General features: G+C 38.0%; 1 protein-coding gene across 4 annotated transcripts in view; it reads left to right on the top strand.

Annotated features, from left to right (window-relative positions):
• Positions 1-20,046, top strand: part of PDE4D (phosphodiesterase 4D) — a 421,789-nt gene that overhangs the window by 229,678 nt on the left and 172,065 nt on the right. Inside the window, exon 1 of one of the 4 annotated variants that reach the window (XM_074855372.1) lies at positions 6,494-6,716. The exons of the other annotated variants lie outside the window; for them this stretch is intronic. Coding sequence (XP_074711473.1) covers positions 6,628-6,716 — 89 coding nt within the window. The 5' untranslated portion in view covers positions 6,494-6,627. Of the gene's footprint in view, positions 1-6,493; positions 6,717-20,046 lie in introns of those variants that run through there. 4 annotated transcript variants of the gene reach the window in all.

The following is a 20,046-nucleotide window of genomic DNA, read 5'->3' as shown; positions in this document are numbered from 1 at the left end:
CCCATTCATTTTACTTTCTGAGCGAGAGCTTGCTGCTTCATTGCATGGGTTTAGTAGCAATGATAAGAGCACCAAACCTTCTCTCACTTTAAATTAGTCACCTCTATTTATCAATAATTTCCACACAACATATATATGAGAGGGCACAAATAGTCCATGACTGATGAGACAGAACCCTTCATACATGCATGTCACATCAGGTTATATTATAATCTGTAAAACTAGCACTAGCAAAAAGTTACATTACTGTAAAGTTACTGAAGGAGCAAAGCTCAGCTATTTTATGCTTTCAGAATTTTTTATTTCCTATTCACAGAATTAATGTGTGAGTGAGTACATGCTTGTACATGCATGTTTGTATGTGTTCCATCTAGACAATTTTTAACCCTGTATGATTTCCACAAAATTTTATGGTTTTGCAAGAATCGGGGAGATAATTGAACTGTTGGAAGTTTACAGTTATAGTAGAATAGATGTGTAAAAGACTCTAGAACTGCTCTTTTGACAGAAAGGCTGCAGGCTATGCTAACTCTTTAAAAATCACCAAAAAATTCTTACAGGAAAACATTCTTGTGAATGCTCCAACCTCAGGAATAGTACCAGTACTACAAACCACTTCAGAAACTGTTGGTCAAGTGAAAAGGTCTTACAGAAATATTTCCATCTATAAGGCAGATTTTTTACAGAAAGAAGGGCTGCAGAATTAAACATTAGAGCCAACAAGGGATACAGAAACAAGGGCTGCAGAATTAAGCATTAAAGTCAACAAGGCATGATAAGTAATAATAATCAGAAAGAATTTGCAGTGGAAAGAGATAATAGTCCTGGGTAGAATATTATTTAAGCTTAACAAAATATAGTCAGAACATGCATTTTTCTTGATATTTAGTCCCAGTGAAATAATTGGTGATTTTTTTTCACTGAAACATTAACAGGGCCAAGCTGGTATCATTAATCATATATTCAGACTTTCTGACCTGTTAAAATAAATCAGAGTAATGGAAAAAATGAAAGACTGAAGAAAATGGACTTGCCTTTTAAGGGGTTGAAAGTTCAGTCTTTAAGTTTATTAATCAAAGTCAGAATTAAGCAGGGTGTTTTCTGCTGGAGTGATTCTTTTTTCAGGTGGAAAAGGAATACTTGAAAGTCAGGATAGTTACTTCAGAAGAAAATACCTGTGTCATGGCAATACAACAGTCTGAGCAGAAATAATATAAAAAATGCAAGTTAGAAGAAATTTTACAAAAATAAACTTCATGTTATCTAACAACTAAATGAAATGCAAAAAATAATTTTATTTAATTCTCATGTGTTTTTAGCCTTCCAGCATAAACTCTAATTGAGGTAGTTCTATATGAAACTCTGGACCATGTCATGTTACTGAGGAAAATTAAAATGCAAGTTTATCCTATATTCAAATGTCTTACTCCTAATTCTTGTTTTGTCAGTTGTCTTTCATTCCTGTCTTGATAACAGCAAGAGAGAGGAAAAAGAGTGGGAAAAATATCTTGTCTGTTATAAAATATGCATAAATATTATTAAACTGTTTAGAATTCAGGTTGTATAAGCCAGCTCTTTGAAATAGTGAGTAAATATTTGATTTTAGGTACATAATATTCAGTGGCATTTTGTTTGGAGTAGTCCAATTAAACCATCAGACAGTGTTTGAAAACAGAAGGAATAACTCTGGGAGAAACATCCGTAAAATACTGTATACTAATGTAAACCGTTCTGCCCACTGTAATGACCCCACTTTGAACTCTTTCAAGAATTTCCAGTTGTTGATAAATAAGCATTTTTTAAACAAAAAAGTTTATATATTGCCATTGTCGCAATAGTAACTGTAACATCCTTTTTCTCAAAGTACAGCACTGCATACAGTACACCAACATGCAGGGCAGAGGCTTTGGGAAGGCTGCCTGGGGAAGGAGCACAACCGCACTATGCAGGAGCCACAAAGGGAGCATGCAGGAAAGCCCTGTTGCTTTTCACAGTTTACAAAGTGTGTGAGCCAGCACAGGCAGGACACAGGAACAACAACAAAACCATAGATCAAATGCAAAGAGTAAATTTATTTTCATTACCTCACCAACCAGGGGATCCCCGAAGCAGCACCCAGACAGAGGCACGCAAACAGGGATGCAGGCAACACAGAGCTCAGTCCATGCTAGAGGATCACCGAACCTGCTATTTTTACCTGTATTTCAGGGATTCTTGCAGGCATAGTTTACCACTGTGCTTTTATCTTTCCCATAGCAAGACAGGAATCTCAAGCATGTTCGACAGCATGCCTCAAAGTCTATGACAGTTCTGTGCTATCTAAACACACACCTTCTGCTTGTCCAACACACAGGGAAAAATAACAATTGGTATGATATATGTGTTTTTCAGCACCCCAGCTGCAGGTTACTTGAGCGTGTTTACAATTCTCCTTGCCAATCTTCCATTATTTTGCCACACAAAGTAATAACCTCAATTGTTTTTTTCAGTTTCGAACCTCTACCATTACTTCATCTGTCAAAACAGGAACTAGTGGTCCTGTCCATTTTCCTGTATTGTTCAAGAGGTTGTTGGTTGTGTTGCAGCCCCCGGGCCCCCTGCACTGCCACTGTAACATCCCTCCCACCACCCACTCAGGATGACACGTATCAAATGAGGTTGATGAAGCTGACCTAGGAGTTTGTTACAGTTGCACCTGACCAATGAGATCAAGGCATGAGGGGGAGGCTACTTAAAAAAACTATCTTAGGAATCATAGTGTCCAGGTGCCGGCTATACTTCTGTCACACGCTCTGCTGAACAGCACAATCCGTCACACGTCCCGATGGGTTAGAGTAAAGTGGAGATCTCTGCAAAAACACCATCACCACCACTGGCAAGCCTCTTCGGCACAGTCCCCTTGAAGCTGCAATTGTTTGAGCATTGGATACATTGAGAGGAATTTAGGGGTAAAACTTGGCCTTCTGAGTTCTAAAATGCATCAGGGCACAGCTGGGAATGTGAACCAAGTCTGTAAAGATATTTGTGCTTATCACCAGACCTGCTTACTACCAAGAGCTACATGATTTCAGCTGACCAAAAAAGAGTCTATTTTCATGTAGGTTTCTGTGTTCGTTATTAAGTTTCACATTCTTAATTATGAAAAATACTATTTTGCTATTCATTTATATGTACAACTGTATGAGGTTCATTAAGGCCAAATGCCGGGTGCTGCATATGGGCCACAACAACCCCCAGCAGCGCTACAGGCTTGGGGAGGAGTGGCTGGAGAGCTGCCAGTCAGAGAGGGACCTGGGGGTGTTGATTGACAGCCGGCTGAACAGGAGCCAGCAGTGTGCCCAGGTGGCCAAGAAGGCCAATGGCATCCTGGCTTCTGTCAGCAATAGCGTGGCCAGCAGGGACAGGAGAGTGATCTTACCCCCGTACTCAGCACTGGTGAGGCCGCACCTCGATTACTGTGTTTAGTTTTGGGCCCCTCACTACAAAAAGGACATTGAATTATCGAGCGTGTCCAGAGAAGGGCAACAAAGCTGGTGAAGGGTCTGGAGCACAGGTCGTACGAGGAGCGGCTGAGGGAACTGGGGGTGTTTAGTCTGGAGAAGAGGAGGTTGAGGGGAGACCTCATCGCCCTCTACAACTACCTGAAAGGAGGTTGCAGAGAGCTGGGGATGAGTCTCTTTAACCAAGTAATAAGTGATAAGACAAGAGGGAATGGCCTCAAGTTGCACCAGGGAAGGTTTAGACTGGATATTAGGAAGCATTTCTTTACAGAACAGGTTGTTAGGCTTTGTAAGGGGCTGCCCAGGGAGGTGGTGGAGTCCCCATCCCTGGAGGGGTTTAAGAGTAAAGTTGACTTAGCACTTAGAGATATGCTGTAGTTGGGAACTGTCAGTGTTAGGTCAATGGTTGGACTGGATGATCTTCAAGGTCTTTTCCAACCTAGACATTTCTGTGATTCTGTACCTTTTCTAAATAGCAGTAGTTTAAAACCTGGGAGAACAGTAAAAGAAATGTTTCTTCAATAAGTCCCTCTTTGTAGATCCTGTAAACCTGAAGCCGTCAATAATAACATACTATAGTGGTGTCACTGATCAGCTAGGAGTGTGAAGCTGATATCCCAAAATCTGTCAGAAATGTAGGGCAAAAGTTGCAATCACAAAACTGCATAGAATGTCAAAGATACTGCACCATGTATGTTTGTTACAGTTTGTATTTCTATAAGAGGTATGAATTATCACTGTGTGCAATAATTGATAATCTTTTATATAAAACTAGATATTTTTACTCATATTATTGAGCTCTTTTTTTCCATAAAGTACTGCCTATAAATAACTACTTAATGTGAAATCATTTTATGTTCTTTGAGTGCTTCTGGAAACATTTTCTTTGTGTCTGAACAAAAAGAAAATAGGCAGGAAGAGCCTAGCATCTTCTCTAAAAGTCAAGGTGTATTACAGAAGTATTCGCTCCTTCATTTCCTTGCATTTCCATAAACACTATGATTTGTTTTGATACCATGATCCACTGCATGACACTGTACAGTGACAATAAGTGGTTTTGAAATCAAGTTATAAATTTAGTCTTTAGTAATCTTGTAAGAAGCTTATTTCTGTGACCTTATTGTGGTTGGCTGCATTAGCAATAAACCAGTGTAATAGTGAAGGAAGGGCACTAAGGAGAAGGAAAGAGAGCTCATAATAAGCATGTTTGGTTCGGTTTTCATTATTAAAAAAAGAAAAAACAAATGTTGTTGCTGTATTAATGTGTTGTACAAAATCCTTTTTAGAAACAGAATGTGAAAAGGAAACATACTTGGCAATATTAAGTTATTTAGGATATAATTACAAAAATGCAGCCTACCCTGGATTTATTTTCCAGAAGAGAAACATTGATTTTAGCAAAGCTCACATTATCATTCAGGTATGTTTCAAATAATCTATTAATCATTCAAATTTTAATGATACATGATTGTGAAGAAGAGTATAACTTATGATACCCAGAGAGCACCTTACTAACCATTGTTGGAATGATCACAACTCTATTCCGGTGGAAACTAGATGCTATATTATTATGATTTAATTATATGGTATGTTCTTTAAACTGCTCAAAAATAATGTGAGTTTTGGCCTGGAAACAGTGATTTCACCTATGGATCTCACAACTTATTTCATGGTGTGAAGAGATTTATTGTCAGCTGACTCTGCAGTGCATTTGTCAGTGTAACAGAGGAAAAATAGTTCCTCGAAAGAGCGAAGTGTACCCAGTTATAGTATAATTTTTCTGAAGGGTATAGTTTCTCATTGTACCCTTTACCATTAAAATAGTACATTTCACTGGATAGTTGATTGGTAGACATAATTTATTCCCTGGAATTTTTTTTTCTATTTCTATGACCTTTGCCAGTTCAGACCTGAGTAATCCTAAATTTTAATTTTTAACTTTGCTCAGGGTGAATACTCAATTTCTCCTCCATCTCCTTTCTTACGAATAAAAATATCTGGGTTAGCTTTGTTTCAAAGATCACCTGAATTAGAGAATTCTCTGCTTACCAGTGCTGGGAGATCATAGCCACATTCAGAGTTGGTAGAGGAAATAATGGTGGCCTCCCTGGCATGACCTTAGTTGGTGTCAGAATTGAATTGTAGGCTATTATTTACCTTCAACACTACTAGCACTAGGCTGAAATTAAAAATAAAAATTAAAAACAACAACAACAACAACAACAACAAAACCAAAACAGCAAAAGACACCAAACTGCAATGACCTCAGGTAGCAGGGAACTGAGTTCAATTCTCAAAGTCACTGAAAGTAATTCAGTACAGGTAGCAATGTCTTTGAGAAAAGCTGCCAAGAGGCCTGAAAATTATCTACCAGTCTGAGATGTAGCTTCTTAGAGTGGCTGATCTCTCATAGATTATTAAGCCCTTTCAGAAGAGCTACTTAATGTTATAAATTGATTCTCTTTAGAAACTGTGAGGAAGGAAGACACACTTGAAGAGAGTTAAGAATTAAACAAAGAGGCAATTGAGGGGTTTGCAGGTTTTCAATATCAGTTTTACTCCCTGGTTACTAGTTCCTTATTGTGCTGGGGGGGACACACTGGGGAATGTAGCAGATTTTGGTGGGGTTTTATTTGCGGGTGTGGGGTTTTTTTGTGCTTACTCCTTAGTTGTCTGATGCCAGCCAAAACAGACTGTTCAAATATAATCCATATTAAAAATACATTCAACAGACTGTTAAGAGTTTGAAGCCCTTTAGGCAGTAGTGAATAATCAGAGCACTAGCTATTTCTGGTCTGCCTTAGTTCTATGGGTCTGTCCTCTTTAGTGGCTGCTATAACTATCCAAAGGTTTATGGTAAGAATTCTCACTTGAATAATGTGATAAGAGCCCTGAATATAAGAAACGTTCATGCAAAGGGCAAGTCTCATGCAGCAGGAAATCCCAGTTATCCCTTCTAGCCTGTGCTCTCAGCCAGCCACATCTCTGCCAAAGCATACCATAGCAAAAGGACGTTCCCTTACACAGTTACAAGTGCTTCATGATTAGTGCGGGGCACCTCCAGCACAACTATCCTGCTTCCCCTCAAGGATATATTTTTTAGACGATTTTAGAATTAACTTTGCCAATGGCCTTTCTGTGGGATCCTTTTGGAGCCTATATCCCTCATCCGTCTTCAAGAAATAAGATGAGATTTCGCTTTTTGAAGTCCTACAGGTATCTCTTCTAGTGACATACGGTGTAATTGACGGGGATAATAGTTGCAACTGTGGCTCTTCTTTTATACTTCTATAGGATTATAGTATATAACAATTAGGAAATGTCTTGTATTAATTGTGACTCTCGAGCTCATAAAGGCTTTGCTGAACATGTATATCAAGAAAATAGTAATTTTTTCTGTGTGATTGGAAAATATTATGAGTAAATGATCATGGAAGTTTGTGAAACTGCACTTTTCAAGTAAATAATAATTTTGCATCTTTTTTGCACTCCAAGTCAGGGAAAAAGTAGATTAACATTTGTGTCAGTGTTCCTATAAAAATTTTAATTCTAAATATTAGCTTTACTTATTATAAGTAAACATAGTTATAGATATGACACACTGATACAGCATACCAAGTCTGAATTAATATTTATAGTTGAGGGGCTTTTGTATAACCAGAAAAACATGTTTGCTAAATATTTTTGTGATCACCATTTTATAAGTATAACCAATGAGAAAACCATGCAGATTCTGTTTTTTCCTAGCTGTTATTTAAAAATAACAATAGCAAAGTACGCTTTCCATTATTTATCATACTGCTTTCTGCAATTGAACCAATACTTGTTTTCCAACCTCCTTGGTTTTATCTAATAGATGAAATGTAAATTTTCAAGTATAAAATTCTTAAGATCCTCCCATTTGTATATAACACATTGAAGAACTAACTATATGTCATTTTAATGATAACTTTTTAACATTAATTGATGCAACAGTCACATTTATTTGCACGTGTACAATATCAAATGCATAAGATAAATACTTTATATAGGATAGCAGTCACTATCTATGAATACTGTAAAAAAAACCTGGCTAGGTACAGTCCAACTTCTCTATGTTTTCTTTTGCAAAAGTGAGGTTGTTCATACAGAGGGAGCTGTTTTTATAACAAATAATAATAATAATAGATAAAGGGATTTGAATAGAGAATAAAAAGATGGTATCTATGATAGTTTCTAAAAGTTCAAAACTAGATCATATAATTTAGCTGAGATTCTCTTAAGACAGTCTTCTTATAACGGATTTTTTTTTTTCTTGAATAAAGCTACTCATGTTTCTCTTGCAAACTTTTATCAATGTTTCAGAAGCAAAAAGATAAATATTTCAAGTAGCATGTTAATATGGGATCTGATTATTCTGATGTTTTACTTATGTAAATATAGCACATTGTCTAATTTTTCAATCTAACAAAGTGAAAATAATCTTAAAAGTTGTTAATAAAAATAAAAAGCAAGGAACTCTTCTCTAAAGTCCAGAGGTGTGAATGAATTTTGTCTTGCCATACAGAAAGTGTTATATCTTTGTTTTCAGGAGCTTTAAAGAATTAACTTGAGGTTGAAGATCATTTTATAAAAACTGGGTCATAGCTGCGTTATTGAATGTGAACCATTTTTGTTGTTACTATTTAAGTTTTGACTGAGAAGAGGATTACAAATCCTTAATGTGCATATTACCATGTCACTGCCATGGCTCCATTCTCACTGTAGGTTATATTTAGAAATCTACTACAAAATTTTACTGTACTCGATCCCCGTGTAATTTAATAACCTTGTTTATGTCAACTGACAGCTCTGCTCACGTCACTCAACTATCTGATGTCAAGGGGCTTTGGTTTCTAAAACTGAATACCTGATAGTACCATCCAGGCTTTCCATGATGAACATTGTTTAGCAAACCATGCTGTTCTATTCTACTTCATAATCTTAATTTAAATTGTGAAGTTGGCCATGATTTTAACATTTCTTTTGCTACGTTTTGGGCAAAAACCATAGTGGGATACTCAGAATCTGTTAATTAAATGGACCATTATGTTTTAATTTACATATTTCATTTCTGGGAGATTCTGTGATACGTTGATGTCCCCTTATAGTCAATAGTGTTTTGAGTTTCTCTGCTGATCAGCAAGTGCTGGGATTTGCATCTTTCAGAAGGTGGTGGAAGAGCCAGACTAACGCAAGCTTTCCCAGAGTAGGAAAAAAATATGCCTTGAGACAATGCAGTTTTTCTAGGAAGAGCTGGAATGCAGTGCAGTCACTTAGAGTTCCTCCTCCTCTGCCCTTCCCATCAAATAAACCATAGGTTAAAGCCTCAGCAAATTGCACTGAGCAAAAACAGGAAAGCAGACCAAAAAAACTGGTAGAGATTCACTTACGATTCACTATACACCAGAAGTGCAAGTATTCACAGCATTAGATGTAGAACCAAGGCCAGGAGTGGGTACTTCACAGATGAGGAAACTCAGGAGACCACCAAATCATTTCACAATTTCAGTATATTTTTGCAGGCTGGAGAAGGAGAAGGGTTGTTTAGTTTTGTAGGGAGGTGTGCCCATTCTGCTCTCTGGCAGACGAACATTCTTCTAGTCCAATACAAACAAAATATTTTTAAATCTTTATTATATTTCCAGAACTCACAGAGAAGCTCACCTCTTTTCCTTTCTCTTTTTTTTTTTTTTTTTTTTTTCCCCTTTCTTTTCAAAGCCTTGAGTCTCTCTGAACTGAAGCATACCTCATTTCCTGAAATGCAGACAGGAATCATGTTTCCTGCTGCATTTAGCTTTGCTCAGGAAAATACCACTAGATGTGACTGTAAAAACTGAGTCCTAATAGTAGCACAGTTACACTTTAGAGCCTCCCAAGACCTCTGAAGAATGGACGGAGACAGCAGCCTTCTTCATGACCTCTAAATCTCATCGTGCATGGATGAAGAACTAAAGCACCTATCAAAATGTCCTGCACATAACTGAAATGTATGAATAAGGACATGTTATAAGACACTAAATCCTGATAGATGCTAAACACTTACACCTCCCACTGACCTAATGACAGGTCCTCAGGACCACTTAGAAGATTCTCCAGAGGCAGCAGGATCTGCCCCGATTATCTGGCTGTTCATTAAGTCTTTTTACACAAAGAAGGATTTGTGAATAACTCTGGAGTGAAAATCTGCTGAGTAAACCTGTTTGTGAAGACAATTTTGTAGAGATTGTAAGCTCCTAAGTAAAGAGTGTTATGGAGAAATGACACTGACAATAATATGCATTAAATTGAATAATCAAAGAATTAATAAGTTTGTTAAATTATTGCAGTGTCAGAACTGTATCTTCATTTTGTTAACTATGAAGATACACTTCGTGAGACAGTAATCATGAAGCCTATATCTTCATGTGAAAGAGAAAGAAAGGTTCTTTGTTATTTTATGTGAGCTTCTTTTGTTCCTTCCTCTGCTTTCTTTCTGTTTTTCTTCTTTGGCTGCCATCTGGCATATGTCCCTGGACAAGAGGAATGGTCATGTGTCTGAAGCTATTGCCAGCACTACTTCTGCAGCCAGGTGCTCACGGCATTTGTACATAAGGAGGCAGATTCCCTCCTGCCAGATAATTGTACTCCAAGCCACTAAACTCTCCAGAGCAGGGCTGGAAAGTAGAATCTTTCTCTCAAACAGCAATTTTCAGGAATCCCTCTCTAAGGGGATTTCTTAATGATGTCAAAGCTTTCTTAGGGAGCAGAGTGTAATATTTTTTTTTCTTATAAGCCTTGTAATGAAATGAGAATAAAAACCAGATTAAATTTTATTATTTTATTTGTTAGAGTTTAGAGTCCCAGAACACTGGAACTAGTTTGGTTCTTTTTGACTAGTCATTCAACATTGTCTGGGAAATAAAATATTTGAATGCATAAGTGTGGACTTTTCTAGTGAACGTGATGAGTCACACAGTTGATTTCATATTCAGCTCAGAAATTCTGTAATTCAGAGTATGCCCTGTCACCATTAAATTATGTTTTGAGTCTCAGTCAGACTTATTTTAGACAGATCTGCATGCCAAATTATCATCATTCGCAATTCAGACATTTGGTTATGTTAATTTGAAATCTTAGGAAAAGTGGCAAAATAGCAAGGCATATTGCTAGTCAGGTTAAGTAGCAATAGGAAAGCAGGTGCAAGTGAATCATACTTGACTCTTGGTATTGCTGCAGATTTACATCCTTGACAAAACGGCCTAGAGAGTCCCTGATAATGACTAAATATAAAAAGTCTGTACAACATTTCCTAAAACTTCAGCAAGTCAAGTCCCAGTCCATAGGTCCCCAACACCAAGAAAAAACCAGAAGTTTCAGGTTTTGCTTAAAATTCTCAGACATAGTTGATTCACACAAATAAGTTGAGTGAGTCTATCACAGTGGGACAGATTGAGTCTGTCAGTGTTTCTTATTGCTGATTTGGACTAGCATTACCAGAGTGCTTATTCTGTCAGATTTTGCTGTTCTTGCTACTGCCTTGGAAGTTATGTAGTTAGTGTGAAATAACCAGAAAACTGAAGTATATCTGTAGGTATTTTATCAACAAGTTTTTTTCCAATTTATGCTTAAGTACATTCTAACAGCCTAAGCCATGTATGAATAACCATCAGGAAATGTGCTTTTACACACAGTGAAGTAAATTATGATGACTAATGTTGCTATGGTTTACAATAAATAAATGGTTGGGCTTTGCTGTTTGTGGCTGAAACAATCCCCATGCAAAGCTGGCCTTCCAGATTAGGTTGGGAGCATATATTAGCATCCCTTTAGATGCAGAAAAAGATTACACTAGCCATAAACACCAGGAAATACTCAGTTTGATTTACAAATTGTAGATGTCCATGGATATTTATGTTAATGTCAGGACTATCTGACTTGCAATTCCCTGATGTATAACAAATTCTAGGAGCACTATAAATAGATCTATCATTCAATCTGATACCGAATACATCAAGAACAAGCTGACACTAGTTCAGCATGTACCAGGTCAAAATGTTGTAATTAATTTCTAGATACTGCATTAAACAAGAAGAAAAATGGTATGGGGGTAACTTACCAATGTTTATTTTATGCCACTGCAGAATATGTTTATGTCCATTGTGGATCTGAATAACTTTTCTAATTGCAAAAGAAATTGAAAAAATGGAATTTCTTATTGGAACTAATAAATAACATTTATTTCTGAGTCCCAGAAACCACTAATATCTACAGGTCATTTCATGTTTCAGTTGTCTCTGTGAAAGCCACATGTGAATGTTAATTAAAAACTTCTTCAGTATGCTAAAAGGTAATTTGAGGCTCTAATGCACCTTTCTTCGTGAGGCAAAAAAGACAAAAGGAGATGAAGAGGCACAAAAAGGGAGAGACTTCTGCTCACCTAGAAAGGTCTGGCACACCAGTCTGGTGTCATCCGTAGGAGCGTTGTTATATTTCATCACAGGTGTGGTCCATGCCATCTAATCAGGTCTGTGACAACAGCCAGCAGCAGACATTTGAGAGAGAACTGTATGAAACTTGTTGGTTACAGTATAATCTTCCTTGAGGGGGAATTTCCTTAACATCTTCATTAGTTCCTTATGCATGAGTACTCCAAAACTCTCCTTACTGTATGTATTGCTTGGGTATTTTACTTATTCACACCAAATTTTGATCATTTTTTAATAAAAAAGTTGCTGAATTTTTGGCTTCAGCAGTATCTTTTGACATACACTTCCACAGGTGAACTCTCTGTGATGTGCAGGACTTTCTTCATTCTGCTGTCTTTTGCCTTGGAATATTTTAAGTAGTATTGCGACCTTATGTTGCTAAAGGGTTAGATGTTGGTTTATATATTTGTGTACCACTCTTGCTCATCAGCTTTCTAACTAATGTATATTTTCAGTGCCTCTTTTCACATGGAAAAATTTAGTGTCCGTATCATTCATATTGCAGATCTCTTAACACGTCTTCCTATTTAAATGCTCCTTCTAATGCAGAGTGACTAGAAGCAAATCCAGAACTTCTGATGAGGACACACAGTCTAGATGAATTACAATATTCCTATTCTCATGGAAATATAATTTTAATAACATTTCCATTACAATATTTCCATTATTGTCCTCTATCTGTTTTCTGATGTAGTTTAATAGATTAGCTGATTAACTGATTTTGAGTCATGATCAATAACCTCCCATTCCATTAAATACCTGCTTAATGTCTGTACCAGTCAGACTAGATATTCTGTTTTTAACCCTGTTGGAATAGTTTTACTTCCATTATTACGTGCTTTTTCTCTTGTTCCATGTCTGCCTGTTCTCCTTCCTCTGAGAGAAGTTTACAAGGACACAGGATTGAGTGAAGGCAACAGGGGTCTTTGCAGCGGGTAGAATTTCAATCTCACTGGAAATTTTGCATTTCCAAAAGAAAAAAAAAATCCCTTGTGATGAATAGCCACTTTTGCACATTTTTCTATGTGAAGAACATTCTTTTCTTTAAGATAATGAAATGTAAAATGTGATTTAGGTTTTTTAATAGCCTCTTTTCTTCTGGTTTCCTGACTTGTCAGAAGGTTAGAAAGTCTTTCAGGCAAGCTGCCCAGAATCCAAGCAACCACAGAAATCAGGGTTCTCAGCAGCAGGAGACAGATGCTGCCAATCAACATACTCATACAGTTGGTCATTATATATGTGTGTATTATATATACAGTATGCACATACACACACACGTGTGTGTGTGTATATATCCTACATTAAGTGAACAAACTGTCAGAAGTTTTCCAGGAAGAAGCTGAATACACAGTACCGACATTATTGTTTGTCCACATGAACTCAGCTTTCCTTTATTTATTTTACCTTTGCAACATTTCCAGTCAATACTCAGCTCTTTAGTGGCTTAGCTTTCACAGGCTTTGGTACAAATTTCTGTTGAAGTTGTAAAAACAAAATGACACAGCAGAACAAATGAGAGCAAAGCCTAAGAATATCTATCGTCTCTCCCAAGTAGGATCAGATAAACTGTTAACACTAGCTGAAGTTACTTAGCTAGTGAAGTAACCTAAAATGGAAGAAAGCAAAACTACTTAAATGGGATATAATTGCCTCCAGATAGAGAATGGGAGGCCTCATATTTTCTTGATTATAACGGATGTAGGTGAAGCAAAAAGACAAATACCAAAAATAAAAATAAAAAATAACTCCAGCTCAAGCTACTTTTGTATTATTCTAATATACCCTATGAGTTATACCCTTGTGCATCCAGCTTCATGTGCAGCTGCTGGGAAGCCAGTCGCAACAGATATTTCAGTGTCCTCATGATACTTCATCTGAAGGCACCTTTTCCTTCCCCAGGCTCTTTCCAGACAGGACTATGCACCTGCAGCCCTTGTTACAAGCTGCTACAGAAGTACTAGCACCAAACAAAAGCACTTGGGCAGGTTGACACTCCTCAATTACTTTCTTTACACTTGCTTTGTCAGGATTTATATTTGGCCCACATCAGATCTGCTGTGAGAAGCTTCTTACCCACAGAAAAAACACAGGGAGTTCATGCTCCAGAGTTTGCCAGTTTCTTAAATGGTGCATTCTCTGCTTCTCTATATGACCATTTTAGGTGTACAGAGCACAAGGATGATAGATGGATGGCTGAAGCTTTTGTCCTTTGTAAAGGGGAATGCATGCCTAAGGAACAGTACATCAAAGCTGGCTGTTTTGTGGTTAGTTTTGTTTCAAATTACAAACACTCTAGTCTCTTCTGTTCAGTTTAAAGTTCTGTTTTTGTTCTGATAAAATGAAATGTGGTAATACATGGAAATACATGGAACTTGTAACTGTGAATTAAAATGTTGCAGATGGAGCAGGATCTGCTGCTCAGACCCTAATTCCTATGATTCTAATAGGTGTGGATATTATCTTACATTTACTTGGGTTTCCTAAGTGTGTGAAACATGTTTCAACTTCTGGGTAACCATCTAATTGCATAATTTTTCCTTGCTTTTTGCTCCTCTTAATAGTAAAATAAAAAGAGAATGGAAATACGGTCATGCAGACATTAAATGGGAAAAGCAGAGAAGTCAGCTGTTTTAAGCAACAAAGTTCATCTGTTTTATATCATGCTTTGGAAGCCAAACCAAATGTTTCAACATCATTTGTGCTTCACTGAACCGGGGACTGAACAGTTAGAAAATGAATAATTTGAAAACTAGGGTATGTCTGTAAAACAGTAGAAGTAAAATCCACTAAGTTGGGCTTTTACTGGTGGCAGAGGAGAAAATTAAGTTACTTCTAAACACTATCTTAAGGAAAACACTCCCATGGATTTGCTGTGAGATATCTGGAAGTGTTGCGTTCCTGAACAGAAGCGTCATTGGCACCTGAGAATCAGGAAGAAGTTTACATCATACTAGTGTGTATGGTTAATCATGTCAACCTTCTGAAACAAAATACTGATTTTTGCATGTATTTTCTATTTCAAATAGAAAGGAAAAAAAAAAGATATTAATGTAATTTCTTAACATTAATCCCAGCATCCAGATGGTTCCCTTAATAAGGGAATCATGCAGTCTTAATGAGCATGTAAATTGCAAACTATTTGTTCCATGTTTCCTCTTGGCCACAGTCTCTGTTTAAGCTCTATCCCACGTGACACAGTACAGTGTATTGGAACATGGCATATTTTGAGGCTTATCTGAATTTTGCATGAAAAATACATAGTAGTCCTGTTTTCTGATAAACTCTGCTCAGGATCATAGAAAACAGAAGGAATTCTAGCCAGCGTGGTTTTAAATGTGCAAACACAAGCACATTTTAATGTCAAAACAATATTTATTGTTTATAGATAAGAATATTAATGATACAGATGGTATACTCATTTATACTTGGGGCCAATAGCAAAATGTAGTGAGATCTCATTAAAAATCTGTTTCAAGATACATGCAAAATTTCATTCTCACATGCAGAGAAACAGATGCCTCTGTGATCCACCAAGGGCTTAAGTTTCACTGTCATAGTTCTTCCTGCTTGGCTATCCCTGTTAGCATATCATAAAAAGATATAAAATTTTAATTATGCTGTGCATACTTTTCACTCTGGACTCCAAAATACACCAAGTGTTAGCCTGCAAATCCATATAAAATTTAAATAGAAATATGTAGTAATCTAGGTAGTGTCTGTTAAACACATAATCATACCATGATATGATTGTCTTACCTATGCTGAGTGTCAAAAACTGTATGTTTCTGTAAAATTTTGATGTGAAAGCTCTTTTTCACATATCTTGATGCTATCAGAAGGTGCTGGGCTGGTATTTTAGTAAGTGCCATGTGAGGGCCCTGATTTTTGCTTGGTTGTATCTACACAGTGAATAAAATGGCCCAGGAATCCTTCCAGGTGGTGAACTGGGACTAGCTCGCTTGACACGGCTAGTGTCCATGATGCCAACCTTTCCTGCTCCCTGGAGCAGAATATGAGGGAACAAAATACTTATCTGGAGAGGTCCTTGATCCAGGGCTCAGGTGGTCCATGGTAGCCTCCAAATCAAGAAGGGTTTACTCCATTTCTTCTCCATTAAAATAAACTGATCACAGTTTTCTACTGGACTATATCGTATTCTGCTTGATTATATTACAGTATTGTCAACTCCAACTGCCTTTAATTATGCCTTGGAGAACCACAAGTGTTTGTTTAAAAAGTCTTCTTTTTCCTTGTCCTCAAGTGGTTAAATCTAAAGGATTTCCCAAAACCAGAAAAGCCATGAGCTTTCTTAAGATGCAGTTTGAGACTTTCATCTAACACCTGGACTCTAGGAGCTTTAAAGAAAATACTTTAGTCTGTGAGACTGGTAATAACTTTTCAGAGATTGGCAGGGCAGGATAATGCGGCTTAGACAGTCACACCCTGAAAACTTTATTTATCTAAAATTCTACTTCACAGCACAGAGTGGAAGTGTGACCCAGACTGCTCTTCACAATGGCCTACTCTTTCTTCTGGAGTTCAGAGTAGAAAGTTGTTAGGTGTTAGTATAAGAGATTCACCCAGGCTGCTATTAGCATGCAAAACTTGACAGCCTCTTTTTCCCTGATATTCTTTCAAGATGTAGATTTCCCAGCTGTATAATGGGACTGATTTAAGATGCAAGGAAAGCAGCAGACAATCCTGGAAAAGCTGTGCTCTCTCTTTCCGCTGAGAGAGAGATTTGCTAAATTTGCGCTCTCTTCACCCTTTCAAAGGAATAGTTGATCTTTGACCAAGAAGATATTACATAATTCAGACCATTCATTTTGAATTAATTTGTCATTTTGATTATAGTTTATAATAGCTAATATAAGTTTAAATGAAGGAGGATAAAAAGCAGAGAATGTCAGTGAAAATTATTTATTACAGTGCAGAACTGTCTGATGGAGCTGCAGTATGCCAGCTTCTTAACTTTGATAAAGAGAAATAAATGGATGTTATTAGGAATTCATTGTAAACATTATCTCATATGATACTTCTAAATGGTTTAGGTAACATTTCCTTTCAGTACAATATATCTTTTTGATCCTGGAACATTTAATTCACTGTTAAATGTTATGTTACTATAAAAGGTAAGAGTAAAACTGCTTCCAAGTACACACTGTTTCAGTAAGATGTGAGCTTGTTCATGCCAGCTCTTCAGGTTTACAGACAAAGTCACTTCCCTCAAAATAGCAGCTTTAGGAGTTATGGTAATAATGTAAAGCAATGTAAAGCAGTTTGTGGTAACAATGTAAAGCCACCTTAGGCATCTGCATTTAAAGTCCTACAGCTCTTATCCTAACTTTAGTTCAGCATCATCATTTTTGCATTTATAGTGAATAGCTTAGGAAAGTGAAGTATGAGTATCCTGTTAGAAAGACATTATGGCTCAACATACTTAAGGAAAGGGATTTTTTTTTCTTCAGTAAATTTTAAATATAACCTAAATAATTGTTTTCATTATAGCTGTTATCTATTCCTATTCTGTAACTGAAGTCATTGCAGAATTTCTGTCATGTTTTTGGAATTTCTGGCTAACAAATTGCCTGCTTTGGTTACCTTCTTTCTGTTTGTTGTGTCACTAAGTATACGTAATAGCACTACAATTTGATTTACCATTAATAGCATAACACTTTGTTCATAGCACTTTCTTCACATTTATGGAAAAATCTTTGATTTTCATACTTGGCAGTAAGATTAAAAAAATCTCACCTATATTTTGTGTATTTCTAATAAACTAGTTAGTTGCTTAGGCTTTGTCAATATCTGTTTAAGTTAAAATTCAAAATAGTCTGATATTATTTTTCATCTACAAATATTGGGTTGCACAGTAGCATTGTAATACTTGTGGACTGAGAGATGCAAATTAAGAAATAAGGAACTGCAGAAATTCAGAGGAGTCAGAGAATTAACTTTTATAGCTTTAATATCCACCTTTGATTTGGCTATGTGGCAGAAAAATATGGGGCAAAGACTGGAAAGGAGAAAAAAAACTGTTGGAGGGAGAAAAATTGCCAGTCAAATATGTCAAATAAACAGATGGTTATGGGACAGGTTCCACAGCCAGGTCTTCGGCTACTTACACCATGGGACTGACTTTGAGAAGCCTGGTCTAGTGGGGGCTGATGGAGTTTATCTGTCAGAGAAGAGGAGGAGCATCTTTGGCTTGCCAAGCTGGTGAAGAGGGTTTTAAACTAAAGTTGCAAGGGGAGGGGAACCTCAGTCCATCCCACTCCTACCAGTTTGGTGCCAGTGCCAGCAATAGATGCCCAGAGCCTGGAGAGGGATCACAGGTCAGCAGGAGAGCACCTGAAGAGCAGCACAAAGGAATTCCAGCCACTCCAGCCAGTGAGTCAACTTCATCGAGGACCCAATTTAAATGACTCTATGCAAATGCACGTAGCATGGGGAATAAACAAGAGAAGCTAGAGACGTGCACATACTTGCAGGGCTGCAATTTTACTGGCATCACCGAGATGTGGTGGGATGGCTCCTATGACTGGAGTGTTGCAATGGAAGGATACAGGAAGGGCAGACAGGGGAGGCAAGGAGAGGGTGTCACCCTCTATGTTAATGACTAGGTGGAGTGCATGGAGCTCTGCCTGGGGATGGATGAGGAGCTCACCAATTTATGGGTCAGAATTAAAGGGAGAGCAGGGCCAGGAAACATTATAGTGGGAGCCTGCTACAGACCACCTGACCAGGAAGATCAAGTGGATGAGGCCCTCTATAGACAGATAGGAGCAGCTTCACGTTCACAAGCCCTGGTCCTCATGAGGGACTTCAGCCACTGTGATAGCTGTTGGAAGGACCACACAGCAGGGCATAAGTAGCCCATGATGTGGATTGTGGAATGTGTTGATGGTAACTTTCTTACCCAAGTGATAGAGTAGCCAACAAGGAGAGGTGTTATGCTGGACCTTATTCTCACAACAAGGAGGGGATGGTGGGGAGTATAAAGCTCAAGAGCAGCCTTGGCTGCAGTGACCATGAAATGATTGAGTTCAAGATCCTTAGGGCAGCGAGTAGGGTGAACAGCAAACTTCAGGAGAACAGACTTTGGCCTCTTCAGGCATCTGCTTTGCACAGTAGCATGGGATAAAGTGCTGGAAGGAAAAGAGGCTCAAGAAAGCTGGTTGGTATTCAAGGTTCCTCTTCTCCAAGCTCAGGAGCTATGCATTCCAACAAAGAGGAAGTCAGGCAAAAACTCCAGGAGGCCTTCATGAATGACCAAGTTGCATCTGGACAAACTCAGATATAAAAAGGAAGCCTTCAGAGGGTGGAAGCAAGGACAGGTAGACTGGGAGGAATATGGAGAAATTGAGCAGTCAGGGATCAGGTTAGGAAGGCCAAAGCTCTGATAGAACTACATCTGGCCAGGGATGTCAAGGGCGACAAGAAAAGCTTCTATAGGTACATCAGTGATAAAAGGAAGACTAGGGAAAATGTGGGCCATTTCCAGAAGGAAATGGGAGACCTGGTTACCCAGGACATGGAGAAAGCTGATGACTTCTTTGCCTCAGTCTTCACCAGCAAGTGCTCCAGCCACACCACCCAAGATACAGTAGGCAAAGGCGGTGACTGGGAGAATGAAGAACTGCCCACTGTAGGAGATCAGGTTCAAGACCATCTAAGGAATCTGAAGGTGCACAAGTCCATGGGACGTGATGAGATGCATCCACGGGTCCTGAGGGAACTGGCAGAAGTGGCTAAGCCACTATCCATCATATTTGAGAAGTTGTGGCAGTCCAGTGAAATTTCCACTGACTGGAAAAGGGGAAGCACAACTGCCATTTTTAAAAGGGCTAAAAGCATGACCTAGCGAACTACAGACCAGTCAGTCTCACCTCTGTGCCTGGCAGGATCATGGAGCGGATCCTCCTGGAAACAGTGCTAGGGCACATGGAAAATAAGGAGGTGATTGGTGACAGCCAACATGGCTTCACTAGGGGTCTGACAAACTTGGTGGCCTTCTACAATGGGGTTACAGCATTGGTGGATAAGAGGAGAGCAACTGA

This window comes from Strix uralensis, chromosome Z, assembly GCF_047716275.1.
Source record: "Strix uralensis isolate ZFMK-TIS-50842 chromosome Z, bStrUra1, whole genome shotgun sequence".
NCBI lineage: Eukaryota > Metazoa > Chordata > Aves > Strigiformes > Strigidae > Strix > Strix uralensis.
This window is presented reverse-complemented; position numbering and strand designations above follow the sequence as displayed.